Source organism: Candoia aspera, chromosome 1 (assembly GCF_035149785.1).
Source record: "Candoia aspera isolate rCanAsp1 chromosome 1, rCanAsp1.hap2, whole genome shotgun sequence".
Lineage (NCBI taxonomy): Eukaryota > Metazoa > Chordata > Lepidosauria > Squamata > Boidae > Candoia > Candoia aspera.
In genome coordinates, this window is record NC_086153.1 from 173,247,431 (window position 1) to 173,257,624 (window position 10,194).

At 40.4% G+C, this 10,194-nt stretch overlaps 1 protein-coding gene across 2 annotated transcripts in view; it reads left to right on the forward strand.

The window, feature by feature from the left end:
* The window catches only part of PLEKHM3 (pleckstrin homology domain containing M3), a 94,943-nt gene extending 85,553 nt beyond the window's left edge, over positions 1 to 9,390 (forward strand). Inside the window, exon 8 of one of the 2 annotated variants that reach the window (XM_063317934.1) lies at positions 7,464 to 9,390. In XM_063317934.1, coding sequence (XP_063174004.1) covers positions 7,464 to 7,641 — 178 coding nt within the window. In that variant the 3' untranslated portion in view covers positions 7,642 to 9,390. The remainder of the gene's footprint in view (positions 1 to 7,463) is intronic. The other variant, XM_063317935.1, reaches the window with a different exon arrangement.
* Positions 9,391 to 10,194: the final 804 nt, after the last annotated feature.

Here is a 10,194-nt window from a genome sequence, read left to right on the forward strand (position 1 = left end):
ACCTTAGAAAAGCATGTTCTAAGGTTTCGATTTCATCAGAGGCACAGGGGTATTGTCTCTGTGAAAGTGGTATCTGGTTATATCTATTGTTCATGATTCCAGAGGGAAGGAGATTGAAGCATGCTCTAGAGAAGGCCCATTCTCTGTAGAAAAGGGAATAGGATAGCTTGTACAGGTATTGTGCAGGTTGTAGTTCCCTGGATATGGGCACTGCTTGTTATGCCCATGCGTCATCACTACTATGTGAGCTGCATTGGTTGCCAGTCAGTTTCCAGGTGCAATTCAAGGTGCTGGTTAATACCTATAAAGCCCTTCATGGCACAGGACCTGGTTATCTGAGGGATATGCCTTCTCTGTTGCAGACCCTGCCCTCAGAAACAGCATCCCCCACCCCCCCTTCCCCTCCCAGATAAGTATAGTGCCCTCTCTCCTGGGGTTACAGAAGGCCCTTAAGGCCTGGCTCTGTTCCCAGGCTTGGAGTTAAGGTGTTTGTGGAGCCTCTTTTCTGATTGTTCTGACTGCTTTTTAGTCTGGCTGCTGTGTTTTGTAATTATGTTTTTAATGTATAACCCAGTGTTGTAAGCTGCCCAGAGTATGCCCTGTACCCTAAAGCCTGTTTCTTTTTTTAATTCAGTGTGTGGCCCTGACCACAAAAAGGTTGTCTGCATAACTAGAAGATTATTTCCATGGTGATGGGTAGCCAAGGCCAAGCTATAGTGAGATTAGTGGCTAAAAATCTTTTAGTTCCATTATTTTCTTAGCTTTCCCTTGATTTTTTTCTGGTCTGGTTTTTTCAAAGTGTCAAAGCCTAGAAGTAAGTTAAAAGAGGTATATAGCACACCTATATAAATACTCCCTCAAAAAACAGAGTGGTTGCCAAAAAATTTCTCTTTCTAGCTGTGAATGAGAAGGCCTCAAAACTAAGCCTGCATAAAACAAGGTATCTACAGGATGTTGATGAAGGTTCCTGCCCCAAGCAAGGGTTGGACTTGATGATCGCCAGTTATGCCCTTTCCTGGATCGAGAGGCCCTCCGAACAGTCACTCATGCCCTGGTCATCTCCCACATAGACTATTGCAATGCACTCTACATGGGGCTACCCTTGAAGAGTATCTGGAAGCTTCAACTGGTCCAGAATGCGGCCATGCGAGCAGTTATTGGTGCCCCAAGATCAGCATATGTGACACCACTGCTGTGCGAGCTGCAGTGGGTACCAGTTTGCTTCCAGGTCCAATTCAAGGTGTTGGTTATCACCTTTAAAGCCCTACATGGCACGGGGACAGGCTACCTGAGGGACCGCCTGATCCCCATAACATTGACCCACCCCACCCGGTCATGCAGAGAGGGCATGCTACGAACCCTGCCGGTAAAGGAATTCCACCTGGCAGGTCCAGGAGGCAGGCCTTCTCTGCAGTGGCACCCGCCCTCTGGAACATTCTGCCCCCGGAGCTGAGGCAGGCCCATTCGCTCCTGGACTTCTGGAAGAACCTAAAAACCTGAGGTGGGAGGGGCACAGTTCATCTTGGGGGTGGCTATTATAGATCTCTCCCCAACAAACAAGATCTATGCTGCTGGATTTTATATTTTTTACTCTATATTTATTTTATTTTTATAGAGTATTTATATTGTAATTTATGTGTTTTAATTTTGATTGTAAACCGCCCAGAGTCCCCTTTTCGGGGGAGATGGGCAGTGATGGAAATTTGAAATATAAATAAATAAATAAATCTCAGTGGTTACTTCCAACACTATGATTTTATGATTTAAATAAGGCCATAAGAAGGGTCGTGCTACAACAGGTCAAAGGTTCATCTAGTTCAGCAGTCTTTGTGGGAAGGATGTGAAAGCAATTGTGTCTTCCTGCTCATGTACCTCAACATGCTGCCTTTGACCCCAATCATTCTGAGTGGGTAATCTATAAATGTGATAAATAAATAAATATCTTGATTAGAACCACTTGTAACATCAGCCTCAAAAGTATTTGTTTCATATCTCTTTAAAACCATCCCAGTTTGTGGGGATAACCAATACAGGTAGTCCTCACTTAAAGATGGTAATTGGGACTGGAATTTCTGTCACCCAACAATGTGGTCGTAAAAAGCGCAACATCACATGACCGCACCACTTAGCAATGGCAGTTCTGGCAGCCCCGTTACCATTGTTAAGTGAATCACTGCAGGTTGTTAAGCGTGGACCTCGCATGACCCCAGCTTCCAACTTCCTGCCAGCTTCCGCATTGACTTTGCTTGTGGGAAGCTGGCAGGAAGTTGGCAAATCGCAATCACATGACCACAGAACGCTGCAACAGTCAGAAATCCAGGCTGGTTGCCAAGTGCCCAGATCACAATCACATGGCCGCAGGGTGCTGCGATGGCTGGAACTTGGAGGACCAGTTGTAAATACCACCTGTAAATGTTTTATCAGTCAACTTCACTGGATGACCGTGTGTTCGAATATTGTGGAAAACAGAAAATAACATTGTCCATTTTCTTTGTTCAGTGTAGAATTTTGTACTATTCTATTATGGCTTCTTTTATTCACCTTGTTTCCTTTGTTTTCATTTAAAAGATTAGTCCCTGAGAAGACCACTTATTGTGGAGTTTAAAGTTTTTAAGAGCATCATTGGTTTCTAATGATGTACATTAGATATTTGCACAAAATGTTTGAATAATTTGGATGTTTATTGTAGATTGAAATTCCTGGCTGAAACATCTTGAAAGTCTTCAAAAAAAATTTTTTTCTCAGATCAATCATTGTTCAATCTAATAACATTTTGTGATATTTGCAGTGTTCACTAACTTTTCATTATATGCACACATACATTTACCTGTATGTATGTGTGCATACATTTTACTTCAATTTACTCACGTTTGTGAAGTTTTGTACCATTTGGGGGTCAGTGGATATATTAAGCTCTGAAGCTATGCCTGTGAATGAAAGTGAAAATAAGATCAGGCTATTGATGCTCTATTAGCCTTGTATAAGCTCATCTACATGATTGTAATCATAAATGAAATTAATGGTGCTCTAAAACTATACTTGGGCCTTGTATCTCCAGTAAAAAGACTGATGAAACAGCAACAGCATCCCTTGTAATCAAGTGCCCTTGTGAAAAATACTATAAGAAGCCCTCCTCCTGTTCTTGAATGACAAACAATTTAAGTGCATTTCTACCTTTGTTTCTGTATCTTGTTGCTTATGGCAGTGCCTTGAACTTTTTGTTTGCCAAGGCAGAGCTCCTTTTGGGGGTGGAGACTGCTGTTACAGGAAAATGCAAACTAGCGATTCTCAGATGGCCTTGGTCAGATATGTTGAAGCGAGTCTGCATAGGTTCTTCCCATCCTAGCATCTTGTAGCCCTTAGAGAGGCTAGCAAAGAGAATACTTTCTGTTGGAAAATAGTGTTTTCTGTGGATGCATTTTCAGATGCAATTTTTCAAGGCTTATCTCTCCATGAAACAGATAAACCTGAGAGCAGGATGCCCCGCCTCAGAGCTGGAGTTTTCATTTGCACCAGCTTGTTTGCTCAGCATTCTTTTTTTTTTCTGTCAGTCCTTGAGCAAACAGAGCAAATACCTGGATAATGCATTCATCTGGCTTTGAATACACATATATTACATACCCTTTTCTTGCTAATCAGTGTGACACATTCCTTTGTTGGCCAAATGGTTCCAAAACAAACACAATCATTTCACTTAATTAGCAGGGGTTGGTGGGCTGTGCCTGGCAAGCTTCTTACATCCTGCCCAAGGAGACACAAATCCAAGTTTGCTGTCTTAACACTCTTGTTAGACAATGCTCACAAAGTCTTTTCTTTCTTATTTGAATTTTATGATGCCAGGACTTTCAATCATTAGTCTAAAAATATAAGTAGTAGTAAATACAACAGGGGAAGTTACAATGAATGAGTCATATTATGGCAATAGAATACATAGTAAGGTTTTCTCAGGCAAAAAAAGGAGACGTAAGCAGGAACTCAAAGCTGTTGAAAATAGAATCCTCTGTTTTAGTTCCTCTCTTACTCTTAGGGGTAGAGTGTTATGGGGTAGTAGAATATTCTGTTTACGCTTAAAGACTTAACCTGACCATTTGGTAGAATTTTAATTTATGTTCTGTCACTGAGATCAGCTTCACATGCTTATTTCACATAACATTTATAGCAGGGACTCTTTAAAAAGAGAGATGTTCTTCCTTGGAAATGCACCTGAAATAAACATTTAGATATAGCACATTTCCTATCATGCTGCCTGTCAGTCTTGGCAGACTTTTTGTTGCTAGATTCATTTGGGTTGCTTTTTTCCTACCAACTACTGGGACACCTGAGATACAGCATTGGAATCCTGAAATGGACTTCTTGTTCAAATTGCAGTGTTTTTCCTCTTACATTGCATGTGCTGAATGAATTGGACAATGTGCTCTGTCACCTCTGGTTAACCATGATAGCCTTGGGTACTGATATGACAGAAGGGCTCTCCATGCTGACTCATGTAATTAAGGAAAATAATCTTTAATCAGTGAAAAGGTGAGGTCTTTTAAGATGGGACAAAACACAAAGATCAAAAAGTTGGATTGGCAAATGAAAGGAACTTTAAGGAAGTCTCTGGCAATCTGAATTAAAATGAGCAAACTGAGCATTACAAAACCATGTTTCTGCAGGACAGAAAGAGGTATAAGAGAACAAATGGGTATCATGAAAGGTGTCTGGGTGGGGTCCTGATTTCCTGCTCCACAGCAAGGAAAGAATGCTTCATGATTAGACCCTGTTTTCTGTAAAGGCTTCTTTGTGAGGATTGATTGATTGATTTTTGACTACTGGCAACTGCCTGGACTAGTCCCTGCAGTTGTCTTGGCAAGGTTTTCCAGAAGTGGTTTGCCATTGCCTCCTTCCTAGGGCTGAGAGAGAGTGACTGGCCCAAGGTCACCCAGCTGGCTTCATGTCTAAGGCAGGACTAGAACTCACAGTCTCCCGGTTTCTAGCCTGGTGCCTTAACCACTACTCTAAACTGGCTCTCTGTGAGGAGTTACAGTGTCACAAATTGCAGAGAAAGCAAAATATTGTTCATTTGCAAGCCAGAGTTTCTCTTAAGATTTCCAGATATAATTCTTGTGGGGGGGGCAGGTAAAACCAAAGGTAAGGAGATGTTGGAACTTTCTTAGTCAATTTAGAGAAACTTCTGATCTCCTAAGTTGTCCTGCAGAAGGGCTCCCCTAACCCATTGACTGTGTGAAGAACATATGAAAAAGATGGGCAATATTCCATACAGGGCACCCTGCAGCAACTGCAAGCATGGGAATCCAAACATGACTGCCTACAGGCAAAACTGAATATATAAATAAGTCTGCAGTTGCTTGTTTACAACCTCTTCAAAAGGATTTGAGAAGAGGAGAATAATGGCTTATTAATAATGATGCAGTTTTGTAAACAAGTATGAGGAATATCCACTATCACAACAGAGATGCTTCTCTTTGCCCTCAGATGATAGAGTAGTGGCTGATGAAGCTTCAAGTGTGTCCAGGGCATGCTTGGGTGGGCAAGAGAGAGAGAGAGATTTGATGCCTTAATTTAAATTCTGAGGGTTTCCTGCCTCAGGAAGAGTCTACACCTTAGTGATTCTCTGTGGAAGAGCTGTTACAGAGTAGGTTATAACCAGAACGCTATTCAGGCTTTACATTTTATTTTATTTTTATTTATTTATATATCAAATGTATTCCCTGCCCATCTCACTCAGAAAGCGACTCTGAGTGGTTTACATAAAATAGGAATTAAACGTTAACATACAATAAAACAGTAAAACAGTACAATAAAAACAATCTTGTAAATAAATAAATATGTTCCAAGAGATGGCTGGAACTTTAAGTTATTTAAGTTGATTGCAAGTTCAACATTCCATGTTACCACTGAGCTATAGTAAATTCTACAATACAAAATTTAATAAAGAGCTCAGAAGCTCCATTTCCCTCTCCTTACTCATGATCAATTTTACTGCCAGTGTTAGAGAAACTAAAGATTACTTCTCATATTAAGAAAGTAAGGAAAGCACCAGATAGACAAACACATGCGTACCCCCCCTAAAAAAAAGCCTACTGTTCGTCCCTTGGCCCACAGATGCCCCTGAGAAACCCTTAAGCAGAATATAAGCACAATTGCTTTTTTTCCCTCCAGTGCATAAATTCTCCAGCAACCAATATTCACAGACTTATAACTACCAATGCTGTAGGTTGGAGCATGGATACTGTCTTCCTTCTGAAAAGCCAGATCAATTGTGTCGCATCTCTCACTGCATGAACAGAATTCCATTTTTCATACTCTTTATTTAAATTTCCATTAATACCCATCTTAATCCCATTCCTCCATCTTAGAGAGTAAGGAGGAAAAAGAAGCTTCGGTCTGCAATTAATCAGCTCTTAAAGAGCTAGTAATGAGAGTTACAGTCCAGTGCATATTGGGATCAAGTACCTGAAAGAGTATTATTTTTGAGTAAACATGCAAGAAGCTGATTTGTAAAATATTTTGGGAATTTAGATAATAGAAACTAATGGGACTTTAAGTCAAGACTATGGGAAGTGGAATTCCTACCTGTTCTTCCAGTAGTGCTGTTTCTAATCATCCTTTTTGTGCTTTTACTAAGAAATTAGTTGATTATGGATGTTATAGAAAGTATGTGGTTTTTGCTCCATTACAAATTGTTTTACCAAAGTACTTGTTCTTAAACAAATTAATATTCTCTTCTCCCTCCCTTGTCCCTATATTTAATGCATCTAGATAGGAGTGGCAGGTGTGTTTCACTCTTCCATAATCCTGCCTTCACTCTTCCATAATCCTCCAAGCATCCATTTCAACAGAAATTCCTGATAAGCTTTTACATTCTCCAGTTGAGTGAGAAAAGAGGGAAAGGGAGAGGCCATGAATGAATACAAAATGACACTCTCATCAATCATTAGTCTCCAGCCATTGCAAGGAGTTGCAAATCACTAACGAAAGGGGAATTAATTTTATAAAGTCAGCATTAGTGTCAGAGGAGATTATTTAAAATTTTAAAGTCGTGTTTTCTTTGGCTATCGTTTAGGCTCACACTTAGGTGGACAGTATTTGTCCTAAATCCAGTAAAGCATGAGTAGCATGCTTTAATTAAGCTTGTAAAGTCTACAAGAGATTTCAAGCAGCTTCTGATGTGTGGACTTCAACCCAGAATTCTCAGCAATGGGCATGCTGGCTGGGGAAATCTAGAAGTTGAAGTCCACAAGTTGCAAGTTGCCACAATTAGAAAAAAAATTGCTATAGGAATCTGGGCATCCTTTATACCCAAGATTCTCTCTGACTGGCTGTCAGAAGTCACGATGTAACTGACCCCAGGAAACTACAAGTTAGGGATTCCATTTATGTTACAGTGATGGGCTCTTGATAGCAGAGAAAAGTCAGAAACCTAAGTTTAAATGTACAAATATCTCATTTTGTGCCTACAGGTGTGAAAGCTGTGGTGCTGTCTTCCATTCAGAATGCAAAGAGAAGGCCATTCCATGCCCCAGGTGTGTGAGGAGAGAGCTACAGATGAAGCAGAAATCTTTTTGGAGAAGACTGAATATGGATGAAAGCCTGGAAGAGGCCTGCAACATGTTTGAATTGTCCTATCAGAATACATGATTTACTGGGGAGATGTGGCAACTGACACCCTTTCCCAGCATGGAATGAATGCTTCTAAGGCACTGGTTAATTGCCAGGCAGAAAACGTTACTACAAAAAGATTTATATGTATCTTTTGTTCCTGAGAGGCTGGAGTTCAAAATGCTAAGAAAATCAAAGGCTAAATTGTACTTACGAACTTTAAGGAACCAACTGGTCTTATACCAAAAGCAGTTTACTTGAAATATTTACTATTGTCTTTAAATATATGGCAGTCCTTACAACCTCTGTAAGCCAAGTGCTAAAACTTGCCTAGGTCTTACGTTAATGTTCCAGATTACTAGAGAAACCACTTTCAGTGATGAAATATTCACGGTTTTATACCTGCACAACTTTCCAGTTTGCACACAAATCATTAATTCAGATTCTGATTGTTTTCCCACATGTAACACCATAAAGCATGAACATTTAATCTCCTTTGATGTTAAATAATGTACACTGCTTTGCTCATACCTTGTAGAAGAAAACATTTTTTCTACGAAACTTTCTGCTGTTGGATGATGGAACTGGCATCTGTCATTTTGCTGTATTTAACATTCATATTCTGTCTGCTGGTACATATACTAAGGCTCTGAGTACTGTAGCAGAGTCGGGAAGAGCTTGAACGCTTCATCCAGAAAGTGAGATTTCCTGTATTATTTCAATTCTGCACTAAGAGGCACTGGGACATATGGTTTAACCATTTACATGCAACACTTGGAAATAATGACAATATTACAAAAAATAGTTCTAAGTCAATCTTTGGACTTGTGATACTCCCTCCCTTTTTTGACACAGCAAAGAGAAGGCTGGAAGCTTTTACTTCTGCTTTCGACTAACCATGGTTTAACGTATTCCAGTCCAGGCAGCAAACGGGGATTGTTGTTTACTATGATTAATTGAAACAAGCAATCTTTAAACTTTGATTTTAATGTCTTTGTTACTATAGTGAAGGACAGTACAGGGCCAAATCTTGCATAGGGTTTGTAATTACAAATCTGGCCTAGTACTGGTATATAACAGATCAGGAGTAGCCGGTTAATTTGTGCAGGCAGGGCAACACATTTTTATTTGTCTCTTTACTTCCTCCCCTCAAACTGGAAGTTACTTTCTGTAGAAATGGAACATGTCCCATGTTGATTTGTTATGGGCTGGCTGCTGGCAGTTGCACATATGGAAGAACCTCCTAAGCAATGCAGTCAGCAGAGGGCAGGCAGAGTGACTAGGAGAACCCAAATGGATGGATGGATGGATGGATGTATTTATTAAATTTCTGTAGCCACCCATCCCATGCTTGTTGGTGATGTGCTGGTTGGTTCTTCTGGGCTTGTTGGCACCCAGCTTGTATGTGCGACTAGGCTAACTGTAGCTGATACTCATAAGGAATGGCCGTCTGCTTTGTCTTGAAGTTACTTCCGTATCTGTGTAGAGCGATGTGTTTGTTGGCAAGCTGATGCCCAAATATGTGCATTGAGCCTTGTTTTTGTTGGTTCTTTTATTTGGGCACAGGCTCACTGAGTAGAAGGTAGCAGAAAGAGGGCGGAGAGAGAGAGAATAAATAACCTGCTTTGTTTTGTGTTGTGTTGTTTTGATGTTTGCTTTGGGGAGGGGGGTCTTGGGAGTCTCTAATTATTTTAATTTTTTTAAGGCAGCTTGGGCAAGTGAATCAAGCATGTGGAATGTCCTGGTCTTTGACCATAATAAAGATTTCTTTGTTTGTTTATGTGGAAAGTGTGTTTACCAACTTTTTTTCAATTTATTGCAATGTTTTATTATTTTTACATTTCTCCTTAAGTTGCCCCATCCATTTCTTCATTTTATCCAATGAGTTATTAAAAGTTGAGTTAAAGGATGGCTTTAGTATGTCACCGCATAAAACTCCCCTCCATCACCTCAGCTCTTTGTTTTGTGTTCATTATGGTCTTAATGTTGGTTCTGTTTGCCTTTTTGGAACACTTGGTTGCTACCGCAGTAGACGAAAACTGTTTCAAAGATATACTTCTGTATTATACTGATCCAAGACCTCCTCAGTTCCATGATTTGGAATTGCCTCAATTTACCCTTTCTCTGCAATGGGCTGTTGTGACAACATAAAATGTTTTTCAGCCTGTAGAGTTATGGTGATGCTAAGAGTCCTTAGAATATTTTTGAGGCCAGAGGTGGTAAGAAAATTCTGTTGATATTGCTCCATGTATTTGACCCGCAGCTCAGCCTACAGTTAGCTCCAGAGGCCTGAATAGGCAGCGGCAACAGCAGCCACAACGTCCCTCGGTGTAAAATGTGTCTGTGTCAAAAAGAACGGCAGGAATTCAGGGTGGTTGCTCACTGTGTATTTCCGTCAGTTGCATCTGCATGGAATTCGAGAAGCATGTTCCCCAGAAAACCTTCAAACTGCAAAGTCCTGCTTGAATTGTCATAGTTCCTAGTTCTGCAAGAGTGCAGTGGAACATTTTTGATTTCAGTGGTATGAAACATCCTTTGGAACTAGGGGTATTTCTCGGCAAGGATTTTCTGTCCCATTTGCAGAATTCCACG